The 21,680-nt window shown below is 30.3% G+C and overlaps 1 protein-coding gene and 1 long non-coding RNA gene across 7 annotated transcripts in view; both read right to left on the bottom strand.

The window, feature by feature from the left end:
- Nucleotides 1-8,230: 8,230 nt before the first annotated feature.
- Nucleotides 8,231-9,108, bottom strand: LOC139907265 (uncharacterized). The gene is made up of 2 exons (XR_011783729.1): nucleotides 9,001-9,108; nucleotides 8,231-8,937 (listed from the first exon to the last, which is right to left on the bottom strand). It is a non-coding gene; the product is annotated as an uncharacterized lncRNA (long non-coding RNA).
- A 4,154-nt stretch (nucleotides 9,109-13,262) lies between these two features.
- Nucleotides 13,263-21,680, bottom strand: part of LOC121129837 (uncharacterized) — a 57,502-nt gene continuing 49,084 nt past the window's right edge. For all 6 annotated transcript variants that reach the window (XM_071893384.1, XM_040725558.2, XM_040725557.2 and 3 more), the window contains exons 4-9: nucleotides 20,123-20,290; nucleotides 18,500-18,651; nucleotides 17,561-17,756; nucleotides 17,335-17,510; nucleotides 15,815-16,008; nucleotides 13,263-14,797 (exon numbers count right to left, since the gene is read on the bottom strand). In XM_071893384.1, the coding sequence (XP_071749485.1) occupies nucleotides 14,541-14,797; nucleotides 15,815-16,008; nucleotides 17,335-17,510; nucleotides 17,561-17,756; nucleotides 18,500-18,651; nucleotides 20,123-20,290 (1,143 nt within the window). In that variant the 3' untranslated portion in view covers nucleotides 13,263-14,540. The remainder of the gene's footprint in view (nucleotides 14,798-15,814; nucleotides 16,009-17,334; nucleotides 17,511-17,560; nucleotides 17,757-18,499; nucleotides 18,652-20,122; nucleotides 20,291-21,680) is intronic.

The following is a 21,680-nucleotide window of genomic DNA, read 5'->3' on the forward strand; positions in this document are numbered from 1 at the left end:
CCAATTTATCATCATTCAGACCACTGATTGTAGCCCCTGCAAAAAGGTGTAGCCTATTAATCTTCGCCGGTCACATCTGTTTCATAACAATTGAATAATGATTTACTAGGTATTTAACTTTATTATATAATTATATAAATTTACCTATCGAGGCTTATGAAATAATTAGGTATCAGCGAGATCTCTAGATCTAGTTCAACCTTCTTGGCCTCTCTAGTCACATTGGCAACGAAGTCAGATCTGAGGGCCAGGGTTGACGCAAGAACTGGGGTACTAACTAGGGGATGCCCTTACGAACAGTTGTGGGTGGGTATTTTACAGCTTGACTTTTCAGGTACTTAGGATCAACACCTCTACGTACTACATCTGCACACTTAACAAATTGGCTACCTTTATTGTGTCTCACTCCTCTATTTACTCCCTGCTTTACAGCAGCATTATTAGATTTAAGTACAATACTCACCTTTTTATTAGGTTTAGAGTTTCTAGGAACTATCATAGTCTCAATGGTTAGCCTGAGGAAATAGTATGGTCAGTATTTTCTATATTTTTTCGCAAGATGTCGCTTTTACTATGAAGTTATTAATTTATTTATACTGAAGACAATCCCACGTAGTTTATATTTATCAATAATCATATGATAACTTATTGATATTCAGATTAGGGTCTTTATAAAGTTATACTGAGTTAATTTTTAATTTTTTTATTTATAAATTAATTATGTGAGATGATAAAAATAATGAATCAGAGTCTTCAGATAATGCTTTAGTCTCTTAGCTCTGCAACCTATCCTTCAAGCGAGAATACTGTCTTTTTGATCATGCGAAGACACATTTCGAAGGGAACCAGAAAGAAGCTTCGTCAAGGTGAATCTTTTCCGATCATTTCCCCTGCAAGGATTATAAGGCACCACAGCTATGTAATCCCGAAGTTAATATATTATATTATTTAGCAGGTTATATTATTTATAAAATTGAAAAGTATGATCCACATTGCAAATCTTGTCTACATATGTTAAAAACAACCGAAAGTCAATATTACGATAATAAAATCACTAAACTTATAACTATTGCAGATTACATTGGAGATAGCCTCGTTTATTACTCACATGAAATTAAAAATATCATTTTATCATTAGAAAATTCCAACAGAAATTTACATAAGTCTTTGTATAAATCTTAAAAGAAAAATTTAACCCTTAAAATTAAGAAAGCAAGTGATGTCATAACTAAAGACTTGCACCAAGTACCACTTTTTCACTCACTAAAAGATAAACTAATGAATAAATTCATTAGATTAAGATTATTCATATTTGCAAAGTCTTTAAAAAGTACAGGAAATTAGAAATGACGGTAAAGATAATGGTCATCATAGTTCTAAAAGTATGTAAATGAGATTGGCTGTTAATAAAATGAAAATGACCAAATAAATATTTTTATTATGTTGAGTTAAATCAAGCTATTCCTTATGTTAAAATGCTTTAATTAAAAAAAAAATAGAAGACCGGTTGTTAATTTCACTAAATCGGAACTTCAAATAAGTGGCGGTATCTATCATGATGATATGTTATTACAGGCCTCTACTCCCAAGCAAGCTAACTTAAACTCATGTGTTGTCGCATTATAATAACGCGAGAGGGAGGATACATGTTACAAAAAATCATTAATTTTTTTAAAGTGTCATAAGTTTCACAATTTAAAAGATAATTCAATGCCTGGGCAACATGACAAATGTAGTTACCTAAGAAAACTAATTCCAAAGTATTTTTGATGTAGTACAATAATTAATAGCCATTTATAAGTGTTTTCAAAACTAACCAAAAGTAGGATACTTGATACACGAGGAGTAGACATGAAACAGGGTAGGATTAGACCTGTTGCAACAAAAGAAGAAACATGTAAAAACAGCCATTTGTTATTGAAGCATTTTTTTCCCTTTTTATTACAGTTTGTCAGCATAAAGTCAATACTTATAATGACAAATATAAGATAAACAAATAAAACATTTACAGAAATAGAGCATACTTAATAATAAAATTTAAAAAATATTTTTTTTACTATTTTATTTCTCCATAAAGGGGACTTTCGTATCCCTTATAAATCATCTATCAGATTGTCATCTTAGAGCCTCAGTCACTTAAAATCATGGTAAAATTTAAGAGACTCGTTCTCTCATATCCTCCGGGAATTCAATCCATATTCAGTACATAATTAATACTGATGCTTCAACATCTGGGATCTCTTTTTCAAATAGGAGGTTCAAGCAAGGAAATTGGTCTCTAAAGGAGATAACATTACACAATTTCCATAACTTTTGCTCAAATTATTCGCAAATTTCCCAGTACCATCTTTGAAGAATACAATTGTATACCTACAGAGATGAAATCAAGGGAGCTGAAGCTATCGTTTCAGCATCGCTATTGCAGGGTGAGTAGTTTCAATACAGTCGAAAATATCATTTATACTGTTAAGGCCCCAATTCTTTCGTATCTCCTTAAATAAATGAATTTTCACCTCCATGCTTCCTTGAAGTGATCCACTCGCTCCCATTATCTGTCAATATATCTTCTGGATCTTAGCTTTCGGTACCAAGTTGTCCCATGGAATTTGATAAGTGTTTGTACTCTAAGATCCTCTTACAAGCTACGTATAAAGAATTTTTCCAGGAAAATTGACCTTAAATGTGCTCTTATACCAGGAATTTGCGATACATTTGACCGTATAATGTTTTAATATGAATTCAAATTACTAATAGAATCATTAAATAGTCATGAACAAGATATCTAAGTTCATAAAAACTAAAGAAACACACCATCAATAGGAAACCATTTAAAAATAAATTAAAATTGCCGATTGTCGATATGACATGGCTTGAGATTCGACACTGGCTTCACTGCCGAAATTGGGAAAATATCAAGTTTCGAATTATTACTAATAATACATGTTTTGTAAAGCAAAATTTTATGTAAAATTCAAATCAGAATTAAGAAATACAAAATATGCAATGGTTTTTTTGATATACTCATTTTTGTAAATGTATTTATAAAAATACAGAAATAAAAAGAGCTCTTCAGTATTTTCAGGTTTCTTCAAATGAATCAATTAGTCAAACACCTGTGGTTTTGAGAACATGTAGTCGACAAATTGGGCCTTGATTTAGTCAATCTTAATATCTGCTGGTCATGTGATTGCACAATATCACGTGTTCTGAAACATGGATATTTTGCTCAGAAACCAAGTTTCTGTTGCTTCGTATTTTTTTCTTCAGAAATATTAAATACTTTGACTCAAATTAAACAACAAACTCTGTATATAGCGCGATGGAGGCAAGAAGAGACATCTTAAGCAATTTAATCCGCGTCCTAAAAGTCAGCAAGGCCCCAGTTTATCGGGTCAGAAATCGTTTGGCTGATGGGGACAACCTTAAGGACAAACCCACAAGTGGAAGACCTCAAAATGAAGCCTGAAGACATCATGGAGGCCTTTAAGGTCAACCCAATAATGAAGATGTCAGAGTACGCCAAGAAGAATAAGGTACATCGTTCTACTGTTGGCCAGGCCATCCAAAAGGCTGGAAGAAGGTTGCTTAGAAGAATTCAGAGGCCACTCCTGCAATAATTTATAAACTTTATTTCTTTTAATTTATTATGGAATGTATATCCTTCATCTGAAGTAAACTCTAAAAACTTAATATATTGCAAATTCAATAGAGGCCTCTTCTGTAGCTTCCTTTTGGAGGTTCCATCAATACCTGTCACTTGTAGTCCGGGGTCCATTTGCTCTCGGTTCCGTTTAAAAAAACGAGCATTACCTTTACAGACCAGTATTGAGCTTTCCCTACTTCTGATTTAACCTCACGAATTTCTATTAATTTTTCTACTTCCGGAGAGACCCCAAAAAATTTTTGCAGGAAGGATTTAAAGATGGAGCATTGGATTTTGAAGCTTTGTAAGAGAGAGAGAGAGAAAAAACAAACAAAAAACTCAAATAAATCATCCTCCTCAAGGACGATTTAGTGAATTTTAAAATGGAACTACTCCAAAATATGGAGACTAATTTTCCATTAAATATCATGCGACAAGTGAGCAGCAAAGCCATACAGTACTTTTAGGGGTCAGTTGACTAGCAGACGTCTTCTCTAAAATTACTCTTGATAGGTTGAAAAAGCTTATTCACTCCCCTGAAGGACAAGTTGCAGAGCTGTCAAGGAAGACCATTCTCGGAAGACTCACACATATTCATCGTATCATCTCCCATAATTTATCTCTACAATAACTGCACTATAGTTAATAGTTATTTATTAATACTAGAATTAGTAGAATACATCATGTTCTACTTTCTACATTTCTGACTCAATTCTAGCTATTTTATTTATTTATCAATACACGTATAAATTCTATTTTATAGCTAGAAATGTCCTTTTCTTGAAGTTAGAAATAATAACAAAATACTTACTTCCTCTGGTGGAAAAAAAAGTAAATTCGGACCAAGACATTTAATACTTGTTAATTGTAATTGTCGTAGTTTTGCTAATTGTTTTGAAGCTTTAGGGTATTCACATTGATGAAAATTGGCTGGCCCATGTTTTTTTTTTTTTTGATTTTGTAATCTGAAGAATGAATTAGCAGTTATCATTATTATTCATTGACTGAGTAGTGAACATCTTTTTCTAAATAGATACACTTATATTCAAAACCTGATTGAACATTCATGTGTGCTCATGAAAGACGGAGCTAACCCTGATGATTTTGTTACAGAGTTATAATTGTAAATCCTTGTTGTACTTAGAGTAGAATTGGGGATCGACAGCGGAATAATTCTAGTAAATGTCCCTGCTTATATCCTTTTCTCATTCCTCTCTTGTCATAGCTGATTGTAGCTGATCTAATGAGACGTCTTGAGCATGATTCTTTCTCCCCTCCAAAACATTTTTCAAATTGTCAGGGTTAACATGTTGATTTTTGCTTTCTTATTTTTAACATGCCCGTTCTACAGGGGATTTTCATCATTAGGTATTCTTATGTTTTTACTTCATGGATAGGTATATTATTGTAAATAAGAGTAGATTGGTGTGAATTTATGAATTTGTTCAATATTAATAATAATATTGTACAACACAATTACACCAGCAAAATTTTTATTTAGTTTTTAAAAAACATTTTTAAAAATTATAATTAAACAAATCATTATTTTTATACCGAATATTCAATTTTTGAATCCTTTTTTACTCTTGAGTATTCATTTTAATATAAATTCTTTTCATGTATTTTATATTATATTATTACTTCAAAGAGATCTTTAAAAAAATGTTATACTTCGATTGAAATATTAAAATATTTCATTCAAATCAATAATTTTTTCTTAGTGAAGATAAAAATTATTTCATTTTTTTTGGGGGGCCCTTCCAGCCTACCCCTTGCAGACGCCCCTAAATGTAGTAATAAACCATGACTTATACATTTAATTAATATGACTCATATTAATGAAATCTTAGATGCGTTTTACATCAAGCTACTTTTTTAAGTTTAATATTAAAAAATTGAAATTAAAAGACATATAAAGAAATAAATGTCACTTTAGATGAGGTTTAGTAACGAGTGTATGTAGTTAAAGTTCCACCAGGTAGACCTCAAGAGTCTAAATTACTTAATATTATTTTTTCTCAAATTGTTATTATTATTTTTTCTCAAATTGTTATTATTATTAATTTATTATTGAGGTGAGAAAATCAAAGTATTGAGTAACTAGGGGCGAGTAACACTGAGGAGTTATCTTCTATAGTATTAAAACAATGTTTGTCTGTTCGTCGACTCATAATAATTCTGGGCAATGCCGATTACTATCGCTAGTATGACTTTATTTTTTAATAGATTTCTAGACTTGTAACAGTAACTCTGTTCTTTCAAAATTTTTGATTAAGATTAGTGACGTAGAGATCAAAGAGTAAATTGAACAGCAATTATATTCAGATCCTACAATTGCAGTCTTTGGATGTTTGTAAGAGGCTTTAAACCCTTAAACTCCCAATCAAAATTTGAGTAGGCCTTGATAACAATTTTATTAAAGAAATTACATAAATAAATTCTTACCAGGATTTTAATTTATAATTTTTTAGGTTATGGCTTTAAAAGTGTAAGTATGCATGGATCATTGAACGGTAAATTTACTGGAGGAAACGGGTTTGACACAAGTTGTGTATGTTGTATTTTTAATAGTAGTTCTATCCAACTCTGAGTTCTGAGATCTTAAAGATAAAAAAGTTAACATATGATAAATTATTGATTTGTTTGTTAATATATCATAAACCAAATTAACCATGACCTTAAATATTTTAATGTTGGCGGTTTCTAATCTTTTTGAAATTTTAACCATCTGCAGATAAAAAACTTATAATATTAAAAAAAAAAAAAAGGTGTGGACTAGTAAAGTTATGGAATTGGAAGGAATTGTATGATTTGGAAAAATAATAAATTATTAAAGGTTAAAAACGAAGATCATGATGAACTTTTTTTCATAGCAGAAATGTAAAAAAAAAAAAAATAAAAAAAAAAAAAAAAAAAAGTTTTTTTAAAAGCTTATTGATAGCTTTTCAATGATGTACTATACTTGCCTATCATTTATTTGGTTCACGATATGCCATAAATCATATCTATGATCTCAGAAATCAGAGTTTCGATTGAGTGACGGGTTACAATATTTCATTTCTGAGTAGAAAATCGTATTTTTTAATTTTTGACATTTAATAGTTCAAGGCTTGTAGGCCTAACTTATGTTTAGATTTTAACCATCATAAATTCTTTTTTAAAAAACTGTAGAGGGGTAACTTCAATAAGAGTATTAATGTCATGAATAAAAATCATAATTTCATTTAGGTTTAATCAAATATACCCTAAAAAGTAAATATGTACATATAAAAATTACGATTTATATTAATGTATTCAAGATGTATTCCAAATTTGATTTAAATCCTTTTTCAATTGGAAATTTATCGTAGAATTGCCTAAGAACTCAAAAAACTAGCTTGGACTTTAAGCTCTCTTTATGACAGGATCTTTGCTGAATAAAAAATTAACAATAGAAAATATATGATTTCGAATGATCAAATTTGAACTTAGGTTTATAGATTTTACTAAGAACTATACACAAAATATTGATGAAATCGTAATGCCATTGTTACTAGTGATAAAAATCCCGACTTTTTTTTTTTTTTTTGAAATTTTTTGCTCTGCTGCATAATTTATCCGAATCACAAAATTTTTCATAATAATAAGGCGTGAAATCGATCAATTGATGTGAGCCGGCTCCTGATTGTTGGGGAGCCGGTTTCCTTTGTTCACTTCAAAGAGCCGTTACGTTTACGAACGAAACATCACAAATGGTTATACAGGGTGATGGAACATAATATCTTTTTTTATAATTCCTGGCTATCAGACTGTAGAAGTAGTAGAGATTTGGGCGTGGTTTCATTCATGGAGTAAGATTCTAAAGTTTTGAATTTGGAAATGGATTATAGGCCTATGCAATATCACCAAAAAAAAAGTTTATTTTTTAGAAACTTATCATCCACATAGTTGAAATAATATATGTTGCTAATAAAGTTCTTTGGCATCTTTTTGGATGCAATAACTATCCTCTAAAGACTCTCTAGGAAAAGTTATTTACGAATAAGGAAAAAAATACCAGGTATTAAAATAATTCAGTGTATGAACGATGGGAGACGTGACCGGGCTATATATTTTTTTATGGAGAGGGGGTGGGGGGTTTGGAAAAAAATCTGAAAAATTATTTTTTGAACAAAAATTTGAAACACCATTTTTTTAAAAAATTTGCAGCTTTTCACAAAAAAATTCAAATATTTCATTTTTGGTAAATTTTTTTAAAAAAATCTAGAGAAAATTAAATTTTTGAACAAAAATTTTTAAAATTAAGTTTGTTAGATTATTTGTAAAGTTAATAATATTGTAGAGAAAAACGCGTGCAAGGAGAAGGGGGGGGGGGAAAGACACGATACCATTGTTTTGAATACTGATGTGATTATCATCTGTATGCTATATTATGATTTTTGAGTGTATAACGAAAGTATTTATTAGCAAAATGTTTAATGAAGATATAGTACGTATAATTGACCTCGACGTTTTTTATCCATCATAGATTTGAAAACGTCACACTCCATGAAATTGTAATTCATTATGAACCTTACTTTCAGAATAATAGCTAATGAAACGACAAAATAGAGTATTTCGAAATATATTTGAAGTTCAAAGTTTAAAAAAGAAGGCTTTAATTAAATATAATGTACATACTAAAAAATATACTATCATACATTTATGTTAAATATACAAGATTAAACAATTGGAATCATATAACTAATAACAATAAATTACATATACAGAATATTGAAATAATAGATTGATCCAAATAATATTTTCTTGTTCTGACATCGGAATCCAGTTAAATATGTCATAACTTTAGGTTGCAAGACACAAGCGAAACGTGGAGTTTAATCAAAAAAATAATCACCCCTCTTCTTCATGTGGAAGTTGCTATAGGTGCACAGGATAGATATATCTCTACTGATGAGATCTAACTGATTATTAATAATAAAGTAAATGTCAAAATCATAAAATTAGACAATAAATATACTAATAAAAAAAAATGTTACAAATAAATCCATCTTAAAGATTTAGAGCAAAAGCTAATTATGTAGTAATGTCCGGCGATATTACTCCTTATTAAGAGCATCAAAAAAGATTTCCCCCCCGTTATTTATGCTTATATAACAACATAGTATTATCATGAAGGATATACAAAAATTGCTAATTATAATGCTACAACCAATGTAATTACCCCGTTGTTGTGACCATTTAACCAGTTGTTTTTGCCTTTTATGAGTTTTTTGAACACCATTTCTTGGAGCCTATCAACCATAGCTCTAAGCCTTAAGTGATAAAAAAACTAATATTTATTGACTATGTAATATTTGAAAACTTAATTATCATACCCAAGTCTTTAAGTGAAGAAACTAGTGTCAGACAAACTAGTTGCGAACCATCCAAAGCTACTACCCCCGTTCTTATGAGCATTTAAGCAGTTGTTTTTGCCATTTAATGAGTTGTGTATCATAATTCTTGATATGTTTAGCTAAAATAGAATCAAAATTTAGGGGTAGATTTAAAATAAATTGAATACTTACTGTTAGATATTATAATCAATATAAAAGGTACATTTATATCATTTTGTTGGTGCTATTTGAACTCCATTTTTGAATAACCAAATGGCATTGGTGGAAAATGTTTCTGACTTCCCTAAAACAGAGTAAATAGCATTAAGATCGTCATTTTAGTACGTCATCGGAATGAATATCAAAATGCTCTGAAATACAAAATTTATTAATTATCAAAAATGGGGTCCTTTGTTATGAAATAATTATAGTATATTTTTATAATTAAGTATCAAACGTCTTTGAATGATTCATTTTACCCCGTTGAAAATATTTTAACTGATTGGGGACCAGGACACCTACCCTATGTTCTTATAACACCTAGGATTTCACTCCCTCATTCATCTACCGAATGAATACCAGAACTTCTCTAGCATCCATATCCACCCATAGTAATACTAAAACAAGTTTTACTAAAACTCCTACACCAAGATACTTAATTACAAGGTAGGTAGGTTACAAAAATCAAAAAAAAAAACGAATCAAGAACTTTAAATAGGTTCTTGGGATGTATATTGAGTGTATAATTTTGTTGACACCAAAAATGAATTCTATTTGTTTGATAAACCAAGGATCACTATATATACATGGAGAGTGCACTTCTTTCTGAAAATACATAGGTTTACATAAACAATCGTCTATAGTAAATCTACGTGGCGTTTGATTGAATAAAAGACTATACGTAGATATACTAAAGATGATTGTTTATGTCAACCCATGTATTTTCTGAAAAGAAGTGTATACCCTAAAATATTATTCTATTTTATAAGGAAGTGTGTTCGTATGTTTTATTTTTTTTATATTACAATGCAGCCTTTTATTAAATCAAAAGGTTAAAATTCAAATTATAAATGAATAAAAATATCTAAAATATAGTGGGTAATAGCAATTTTAAATTATAATAAAAAAAAACAACAACATACGAACACACTTCCTTATAAAATAGAATCATATTTTAGGGTTACATTTACAAAAAATTGAATACTTACGGTTAGATAGTACAAAATTCAGAGTTCCATTTCGAAATTAGTAAATATTTTATACTTTTTACTGATAACTTGATCGTCATTTGGTGTGGATGACTCATAACCTTTTTATATGTATTTCTATAAATGACATCAGTACCAACATCCTCCATTAATTTAATGATGGTTCCTCGGGAATGGACGTGTTTACCCGTGTATTTCTCCATAAATTTTTTGAACGTAGATGATTAGCAATGGATAAGGTTATATTACATGCAATAAGCATCTTTGTGAGCTCAGAGTTAAAGTCTCACTTGATGTATTCATCATTAACTTGATTTTTTAGATGAATATCCATGCTCTTGATATGAGATGAGGATAATGAGTGGCGTGTAATTCTAGACAGGGGACTAAAGGCACATTTATATCGACAAATCCGACAAACCATCTGTTTCTCATCCGGTAAGTATTTTCCAAACGTTATTTTAAGCATTTTATTCAGTTCTCTATCGACTATCAGCATCTAATATTATATTAATATTGAATAATAAAGGTGGGAATGATAACGTTCCTGATTGATAGAATTATTTAATCAATGATGCCAGAAGTATTTCTTCTCTTCTCCTCGCCTCCTTTTCTATTCTTACCCTTATATCTTATATCACCCTTATATTTGGAGAAAATTTCAAAAATACAAAGATGTTCACAAAAGATTTCAAATCTATAGCTATTCAGAAAAAATTAAATTTCACTACAGCCTCTTCAGTTCACCTTCTGCAGACGTCCCTATTAATACAATATGAGCAAATGTGGTTCTTTAACGGTCAATAATTATGGGTAAAATGAGGTACAATCATGTCTCTAAGTTTTTTAGTGATGTCTCTTAGCAGTCTTTCTATTATTTAATTTATATAAGTGATAAGAAGAGTATGTTCTACGTCAGTTTTTTCATCTGGCAAAACTTCAAGAATGCTATTTTACTCCTTATGAAAGACTTTGACAATAAGTTCTTCTTAAAAATATGCCATCTCGTACCTCACCCAAATCTCTACAACACAATTGTTATCAATCCATTGCGTTGAACATTGAAAAGATTTGCTATGGACTTCCTCGGGGGAACAAGGATCTTTTAACTATTTTCAACACGGATCAGTACAAAGAAGTATCTAGTCCATTTAAGGAATGACAAGGTGTTATGCTCGAGGAGTTGGCTAAATACATTTCTATATATCGCTCAGGTGCTAAGTTTATTCTCTATCAGGTAATAAAACTTTTTGTATGTAAAAAAACAAACAAAATCTATTAACTTAATTCATTTTAGATTATTCAACCACAAATCACAAGTTATGCGATTTATAGGAACGGAAATATACAAATTGCAATCAATCTCTTAACTGAACGCTGCAAACAACTCAAAAAGCTCTCTTTTCATCAAAGTATATACCTTCCAACTCAATATTTTACTCAATTTTTTAAGTAAGTAACATATGTGACTTCATACATTTATAATATCTTTTGAGTGCTTTTCTCTGTAGGCATTTTGAATATTTATTGTACTTGAACATTAATGGATCCATGATGGATGATAATGGCTTTAACTCCCTTGCTAAATATCCTCCTCAATGAATGGAACTCTATGCCTCTCGTACTTTTTTAACGGATATTGGGATTGATATATGACCATCTCTGAAGAAGATGGAGAAATCAGGTATGAGATTTTTGGCTAGATATAACCTATTATAAATATTATGGCTCATTTACACTACACAGATTTAAAAACTTACAAATAATGGACGTTCGTGAAAATCAAGTATCACCAGCAGCCCTCTCCATTTTCATGGATTTTCACAATTCGATTCCATCGATCTCACATGAAGATACCTTCGCCATATTCAATGAAACAAACTTCCCGAAGGGAAGATTTTCCTAAATTGAAAAACATACTACTATGGAATGAGAACAAAGTTTGGATACATCCTGATTTGTACAAATTTCTCATTATCAACTCAGGAAACTCTTTAGAGAAACTCGTACTGAGACGTATACAAAGTTTGAAGGACAATGATTTGATACATATCGTAGAAGGTTTCTTCTCCTTATTTTACATTATAATTATAATTTAAATTCCTTTGTGGTGTACGTCATAAAAATATTTAACTCTAATCCGTAGAATGCAAAGGACTGCAAAACATACTCTTGGACGAATGTCCTTCCATCACAATACATTCCTTACGCCAATTTCTAGAAGTACAAAATGAATTGGATGCCGTCCAATGCTGGGGATGTGACAAAATCTGTTGTGCAGACTATGATAGTATCGAAAGTTTAAAAAATCAAAACAATTTATAGTTCCTTTGGGATTGGCATCCCTAATATCCACCTCAGGAGGATTATAAGATGGATGAAGAGGATTTGGAGGAGTTGAATTGAGGGTTAGCAATGTCAATGAAGCTAAAATAAATATATAGATATATATATAAGTATTTTTTTTATTTTTTTACATTCAAAAAGAATCATAAACATTGATTATACAGTAACGAATAGAAATCACAAACGATATATATATGTATATTTGAATAGAGAGATATATATTTTGTTAGCATATCAAGGCATTTTGGATCGAAAAAAAATATACGTGTATGTAGATAACTTCTATATAAATTCCATACCCTGAATGTTAAGAAATATTCGTGTATATAATGACGTAAATTTGCGCAGCCATTTTAGTTTTCTCTTTCAAAATAAATTAGAATTACAGAAATACTCTGAGAAATAAAATATAATTTTTTTTTGTAGAAAAATACTTTTTTATAGACCGCGCGGTACTTGGGAGGTTATTTCAAATAATAACGAACTTTGAAAAATAACATCTCTGATTGTAAATCATCTTTGGGACAGGGTGGGCCGGAAACAGTAGGAGGGAGACAGCGTTGGCAATATGTGTTTGTATGTAGTATTAGAAGGAAAAACAATGACATGAATTTTTGTTTTACGAATAAAACTTTCAATCGATAATTAATATTATACATCATACCTCATTGAAATGCAAATTAAATAATAAATAGTTTTTTGCGATTATTTAAAAGAAATAATAATTGAGGTAGAATTATATTTTATCTATGTTTTTATGTATCCTTGAATATAAATAAAACCTTCTTCAGTTACAACATTAAGTACGACGTGTATAAATTGACGAATAATAATAAAATAGTAATAATTAATTCAAATGAGCCACTTATTTGACAGAAAAGTTGACATATAAATAATCATAGTAATCCATTTAACACAATATCAGTCAATATGCACAATATGCATACTAATAAAGGAATAATTTTTCCGAATTCTACGTGGTTTTTGTATCTTATCTTAAATCCAACGCATTGGTGGAGCTATATATAATAATTGATATATCATTTTATAGCAGGACGGTGATTTTATATGTGTGTACATATGTATGTAATACGTATAGGATTAAACTAAAAGCAACAAATTGATCTAATGTCCTCTCAATATTAATAAATATGTATTGTATGTATGAAGAAAAAAAACGTAGTCTTCTTCGTTAACAAAGTCCAGGAACGAACGAATATTTAGTATCTATGTATGTTTGTTGTAGATCCGTGTAAAAATCAGTCTATGTTATGTAAGTATGAAGAAGCAGCAGCGACAGTGGCGGTGTTGAATGCCTGAATATCGTCCATCAAGGAGCAGATAGGTGAGAGCCGGCCTGGCTGGAATATGTACAAAAATCTCATTAAATTTTTTTTTATGTGTACAAAAAAACTCAAAAAGACGTTTTGAACTATGAAGAGTTTCACACCATCCTATTGTAGATTTAAATAATGGATATACGAATGCGGCCAGCACGGCCAAGCTAAGTAATACAAATCTAATCATTACAATTACAATTTAATAATATTAAAATGGTACAAAGTAAGTACGGATTTAATATATTATTATATATGAATAAATCATAATTATGATAATATCATTATAACATCATCAAAATCATATTTAGCACAAATTATAAATATTTGTTTTCATTTCATTCTTTCTTGCGATCATTCAAACAAACAATGTCTTTCTTGGAGGACCTGCGAATTCATCCATTTTCCTATGTATGTCTAGTAGTAGTAGTGAATGAGTTTTATGATTGATGTGGTCAAACATAATAATAATAATCTCTCCCTCTCACAAAAAAGAGAGGAAGAAAGAGTGATGAGCCAGTTGATATTTCCACTCATAATTATGATAGTAGTTGTACTCGACTTAACTCGGCCATACTCCTTCATCAAATCAAAAAAAACGTTGGTTTGTTAGATTATATCCGGGTGCGATTCCCGGAGATAGAAGACGTTAGGAGCTCCAATTGTCTGCCATTCGAAGCCTTTTAGTAGGTGGCATAGAGTTCGGGCTATGACAACCGTTATTGGGCTCTGAATAGAGGCTATCATTATTGGATTGAGAATGATGGTGATGAAGAGAGTTTGGCGGTGGAGGTTGGTGCGAATTCGTGTTGCCTGATGGATGTCCACCGCTATTATGTGAATGTGCTGGATCCGGTAGATTGGGAGAAAGACGATTGTGTAGCCCGGATGTGGGGGTTGAATGACCTATAGATAAATAGACACACATGAATTAGTATATGTATATATTTCTTAGGACTGCTTTTGGATTTTTGAGTTTAAAAAAAATCCCATGGGTCGATTGCTAGATCTACACCCACTTAATCCCGTAAAGATTGATGAATTAAAAAAAATATATGTGGCAACATATGGAAGAGGAGAAAACTATTGTATGATGAGTAAATAATTGGTATTTGTTAAATTGGATCTAAAATTAATTAAAGTTAAATTTAAAAAAAATAATTAAGTCTGGTGGTTCAGAAATAGTTCAAAAAGTTAATAAGTGCATCAGGAACCCAAGAGAATTAAGCTTGTAGTATAAAATGCTTTGGATAATGCAAAACCTAATATTGTCTTTAAAGTGCTTTATGAATAATAAACTTATAGGTCAAAATCCTGAGAAAAACTGAGAAAGTAACAGGCTATCTTAACTAATAAAATTATTCGGCATAATTAAAACGAAATGGATAACTTCTTCTACTATTGGTCAAGGGCTAAACCTCAACTCACTCCATCGAATTGATTAACTTAATAATTTAATTTCCGGTAATGGGAATTATTTTTCAAAATGCTTCTTTCTTAGGACATTGTCACTCCAAACTCTTAGATCTCTATGGACTAATAAACAAAAGATATATTTTATCAAGTATGAGTAAGTTAGTACTTATTAGTATTCGTAGTAGTATTGTTAATATTTTTGAAGTGATAGATTGGGTCTGGGGATGGGAGGATCAGGGAAAATTCCAAAAAATAATATATAATATTTTTCCTCATTGTGAATCTATCGTACTTCGGAGGCAGAGTGACAATTTCATTAGGGATTAGTGTACTTTACCGTTTAATATTTTTGTCAATGCCATTTACACAAGTTTACCAAATATCAAAATCCTGTGGCTATTTAATTCAATATCTAAGAAATATCCTGGACATATTTATAAGATATATCTTATAATTTCAGGTAAAAAAGTAGTGATTGAGATGGGGTTAAGATAAGTATATAATTACCCGAAGTATTGATATGAAGTGGGGATAAATGTGACATGGAAGGCGTTCCAATCCGTAAATGATGCCCCCCACCGTCTCTGGGAGATAATGGTTCGGCTTTCACTGTATGGCTAAGTAAATTATCTGCATTGGACTGATTTCCCGAGTTTTTTCCTGGAGGAGGCGAACTACTTGATATACTAAGCTGCGGAATTCTGAAATAAGAGAAAAAAACAACATAGAAGGTATATATATAGGTTATATAGATATGGTATTGAGAAAAACCAGCGGTTGACAACATTTAGAGTTTCATAGGACATTAAATACATGTTTTACAGTGTTAAGAACGGCCCGAGGCGGATAATTTTGTAGGTGAGGTTTTTAAGTGACTTTTTCTAGACCTACTTAGACCAAAATTTGGGTGAAATTGAAGTTGGAACCGTCGACCCAAAATTAAATTGTAGACCGATATTAAAAACGTGAACCAGTAAAAAAGAAAAAAATATGGAACTTCTTAGCTAAATAAACATCATTTTTTTCTGTAGAACCGATCAAGATCGATTTTTTTTGAGTATACCAAATTTTCCTATAAAACCCTACCCAGACCAAAGTCAGACCGAATTAGTTAGGTATTAAAACAATCAGAATTATTTCTATACCGAAAGCCAACATTCATATAGATGTAACATTAAAGCAAGGAATGGAGCGTTTTCAGGTGACATGGCAATTTTAATGTCGATCATTTTTGGCCTAAACAACCAAGTTTTAGAACAATGGAAACTCTTTTTTCATTAATATACAGAAAAACAATGCACCATTGGATTTCAAAATGTGACCAATAAATAGAAAGACTTACACCTTAGTCCTTATAAAATTTTATCGCTCAATTGCCTAGTTTTATTAAGTGTATCCAATCTTTTTATATTCATAAAGCCATTTGATAGAGTTTTATCAAGGTTTATTGAAAATATATCCCTTTTATAATGTAAAAATATCAATTTTGAGCTCAAAATGGCGTCTCCTTCAGTTAAAATGCAATTCATGACGTCAGAAAACATACATGTAACATGTATTTACTATTTTTTTCTTTCTTTTTTTGACCAACTGAAGGCGTTTTTTTTATTAGTAGTGTTGTGTGAGTCTTTATTTATTCTATCCAGTCCAGTCTTAGGACTGGTGAGTCGGACTGTCATTACTCGAACAAATAAAGTTGAGTCCCGTCATTAAGGACTACTGAACTTTATCCTTTTAGAAATGATACGCAGGACTAAACTGAACCGGACTACGTTCTCCAGTCCTAAATAAGGACCGAGACCACACTATCTATTAGTTTACTACTTGTGAAATGAAAGAGAGAATTGAATTAAAATATTTTTTCGATTGATTATTTTTCTCAGGACATAAAATAAATGGATCAATCAAAATTCAATAGTTGAATTCCTTAAAAGACTCATCACACGGTTGCGGACCATATATATAGACAACTCTGATCGAGAGTAATGGTAACGTAACTAAAGAGAGCTTATTGGACATAAACCTACCCGTGTGATATTCCATGATTATTGTTAACTCCACCGGAATTATTCCATGCCGCATGTAAAGAGTTTATATCTGAACTCAGTGAGAAGTCTGATGATTGAGTATGAGATAGAATAATACCCGAAGAAGAAGAAGAAGAAAATCCACCATAACTAAGAGAGGATAATGAACTCTGTACCTAAGGAAGGATGTAAACATTAATGACCAAAAAGTAATAAGATATCTTACAGATTCATTGTTCGTTGAGGGGATCGATACTTTCAAGGACTGTTGTTGTTGTTGTTGTTGATTAGTTCGACTCGAGTTCTCGCTGAGATCCTTCTTAATTATGGGAGATGTAGATACGGGAACACTCGGAGATGGAGAATGAGGTGAGGATATTGGATCTGGATACCCATTGTTACTACTTGGGATTTCCAATAAACTAAAAAGCAATGTAAATAGTAGATAATGATATTCATTTTATTAATAATTTTGTATATATATTAATAATTAAAAGGTTATTAAGTTCTCATAATTATCGCAAAAGTAAAATGAAAAAAGATTCTTATCTAACATGTCAACTACGCAGTAAATGAAATAAAAAATTGATGATACGTAGTAGACCTTTCACTTTTTCCATGATTATATCATTTCTCAAATATAATTTATTTAAGTGATTCGAATGAAGGCTTTTTTTTATTTATTTTTTTAAAGCGAAGCCTTATGTATAGAGGAAGAATAATATTCAGCCTTTCTACAATGGAATTATAGTTTAGTCATATTTTAGGAGCCAGGTAACGTTTATCCTCCAACCCTTGGCTTTCTTTAATAACCAACAAATTTGCAAAGGGTCTTCAACAACAATTTCACATATAAAAAAAACTCTTTCATATATTTAATTACTTAACTAATGATCAAATCCATCTTTGATCTTATTTAAAATAATGTATAATAGATATGACAATTCTTTTGCGATCTTGAATCCCACTTTTCAAAGTTGTAGAAATTATATACATACATAGGTATACCTAGAGGCCAATGAAAGGAGAAATTTTTACATAAGTATACTTATATATGCATTATATCTACGTCAATGTGCAATTGTTGCAAAAAAGTGATGTAGGACTTCAATATCACGCATGGTTTAATCAATACTTTTAATAAGAAAAAAACTTCTGTTCTTACGCTCCGGAATTCGGTCTATGCGGACTAGATGAATGATTAACTGCTCCCGGTGAGGGCAGCTGAAGTGCATCTGGAGTTCCATAATGTGTGGTTGCATCCCCATTTCCCGGTGTTCCACCTACGTGTGTCATATTAAAACCAGAGGAAAGACTCTGTGGATGAAAAATACAGATTAGTTAATGGATTGATCTCTCGATTTAAAGTACATATGTATGTAATACGACAACATGATGCTGACCCGGGGAACAGTTTATAGTTTAAAATGTGGATTTGTTATCAATCAAAGAAAATAACCGGTTCATTATTATTGTTGTGTGTATTTTAATTTTTTTACAAAAATTATACAACAAATTAAATGCAAATTTTACAATTGATTTGCAAGAGGAATAGTAAATAATATACATATACAATAATATCTATAAAAAATGACACTGTATTTTATTGACAGCTGTCATTTTCTTCTTCTTCTCCTATTATCATTGTTCTGAACGTTGATAGGTTAAATTTGAATTAGCTATTGTTAATCTGTGAATAATTCTCAGTTCAATGATTGAATAATAACTCCATACTGCGCTCTGATTGTAAAACCTATATTTCACATGTGAACAACCACCTTTTTTTATTTATTGTAAAACCTATTTAAATTAATTAAGTAGCTATTGAATGAGAATTAAGTCAATTTACTTTGTTTGTTTAACAATATAGCTTATAACTAATTTATCAAAGCAAGCAAATCTGGAAAACATCATTTATTTTGTGGAGGCAAGGCAAAAAACATGTGGGTGATAGGTTTTACAAAAATTAGGCAGATTAGTTAGGATGAATTGACTAACTATCAACTAGTTTCGGACCTTTTTCTATTTTTTTTAGAAGAAAAGTTGGGAAATGCAATATAGGTAAGGGCCTGACATATCAAAAACAAATATATCATATAAACAATAGAGTTAATAGAATAAAGATGATGAATAAATGAATTCAAATGGTGTAGAAACGTTTTTTAATTGGTTGATTTTTTACAAGGGTCAGGATCTCTGGACCATCTTAATAATTTATTTTGTTAGCTTGTTCATACCTCCTGTGTTACAGTATTAAAGTAACTCTACTACGTGGCAAAATACTATTTGGACCCTTGTCTTCAAATTGCTATGCTTGTTATAGAAGCAAAAACATAGCTCATAAGTCATTTTTGTTTCCGTTTCTTATTTTCTGCCCAGGTCAGTTTTATGTTATAGTATCATTTATATACAAGTTACAAGTTTCGACATCTAATAATGCCTTATTTAATTACATATTCAGTCATTTTAATGAACAATTATTTCAATTTGATCTTTTAAAAATATATTTATTTATTATGTATTTACGAGTAACATAGCCGTGTGAATTTGACCTTTATGGTAATGTGCTGAAAAATACCTAAGAAGGCCAAAATTAAATTACTAATATATCAATCATAAATAGAATATTCAATTACACATTATCCTTCTCACCAATACTCTCAATTATTCTAAAAATAATTATAAAATAATATATTTCATTTTTGTGTTGCAGCTTGTACAATTTGTTCACGTTACAACTTTGAAAGAATCGTAACTATTACACAACATATATATTAAAATGACTCACTCTATTTCCATTTAGAAGATTTCTATGCATCATACTCTGGAATTCCTCGTCAATCTTATTGTACTTTGCTTCAGTTCTAGGAGTTAAATTTGGCTCACAATCCAAATCAGAGTCATCGCCCGTAGGACTGCACCCTGGTCCACCCTTGTTTTCTTTCTTATTTAAAGCCTATAAAGATTTGATAAAATGACTTTACAAGCATCAATTTGATTTTATAATAAAAACACAAATTAACCCTTCGTTGTTGTACTGGGATTTTCTGCACCCCAATGTTAATAAAATTGCTTTAAATCTGTTTGAAATAGATTTTAATATGCTCTTGAAGCATATTTAAGAATGAATGCAACTTTTATTATTGCAAAAATGTATTTTCTTTCAACTATTTGGAATTTTTAATGAATGTTAAAATTTGATTACATTTAAGCCGTTCTTTTGTTCCTTCTATTTGTCGTTTTTCAATTTAGGGTATACACATTGCTACAAATCAATTACCAGCTGTTATCCCATACATTACACTCAATATCATCAAAGTAAATGAGTACATTTTTAGTACAAAAAGTTTGTTCCAAGTAATTAAAATTTCATAGAATTTCTTATCGAAAAGGAATAATATTTTGTTGATGACCAAATCTAATGTTGTTATGATTAATTAGCGCAGTTTTGAGTTATTATTAACCGTATATCAAGAAATAAAATCTGTTTAATATTTAAGTTAACGTTGAGCCCAAGTTAATTAACTACGTCAAAAAAAGGATGTTCACTAACGGAAGCTTAAGGATATGAATTTTTTTAGAGGAAATAAAAATTGCAGTAAAATATAATTGGCATACAAATAAAAAAAAAACTTAATTGAAATAAATTCCTTTAATTCCAATATCTGATTATCAAGTAACAATTAATCCGTACCTTAAAACATTTGTTTAAATATATTAACAAAATAAATACCTCTTCAAAATGTTAAATTTATGTACCAGCTGTGGCTAATAAGTTGGGACTTTGTAGATTAATACAGGGTGTTTATTTATTTGTCAATTCATCATTTTTGAGTGTGCACATCCTAGGAAGGAGAGTGTGTAGCTAAAGCTCAGCATGTCATATCAAAATAAAAACAAAAGGGGAACAGATATCTATATTATTGAAACAATGTCTTTCTATTATTGTACAAATTGATTTACTCACAAGCAGGCCCGTCCCTGAAATATCGTTGTCAAAAAATGATTGTACTACTCTCAAATTCATTTTTTATTATGTTGGTACACATGTTCAATACAGTTGTTTTTACAGACGAAAATGCTTTTGCTGTGTTTTATAGTATTGGAAAAATAGAAAAAACAAATTAATTTCACGTAGATATTTAAAATCTTTGGAAAGATTTTATATTCTTCAAAAGCATTTACTTACTAAAAAATGCTAAATTTTGAAGAATATAAAAAAAGTTTTCAAAAGTTGTTAAAGATTTCCCCGAAATTAATTTTTTCTTTCCATTTTTTCAGTATTCGAAAATTTAAGTAAAAATTAACAATTAAATTTAGAATGACAAAATAACGGTTTCCTTTTG

Source organism: Lepeophtheirus salmonis, chromosome 14, assembly GCF_016086655.4.
Source record: "Lepeophtheirus salmonis chromosome 14, UVic_Lsal_1.4, whole genome shotgun sequence".
Taxonomy (NCBI): Eukaryota; Metazoa; Arthropoda; class Copepoda; order Siphonostomatoida; family Caligidae; genus Lepeophtheirus; species Lepeophtheirus salmonis.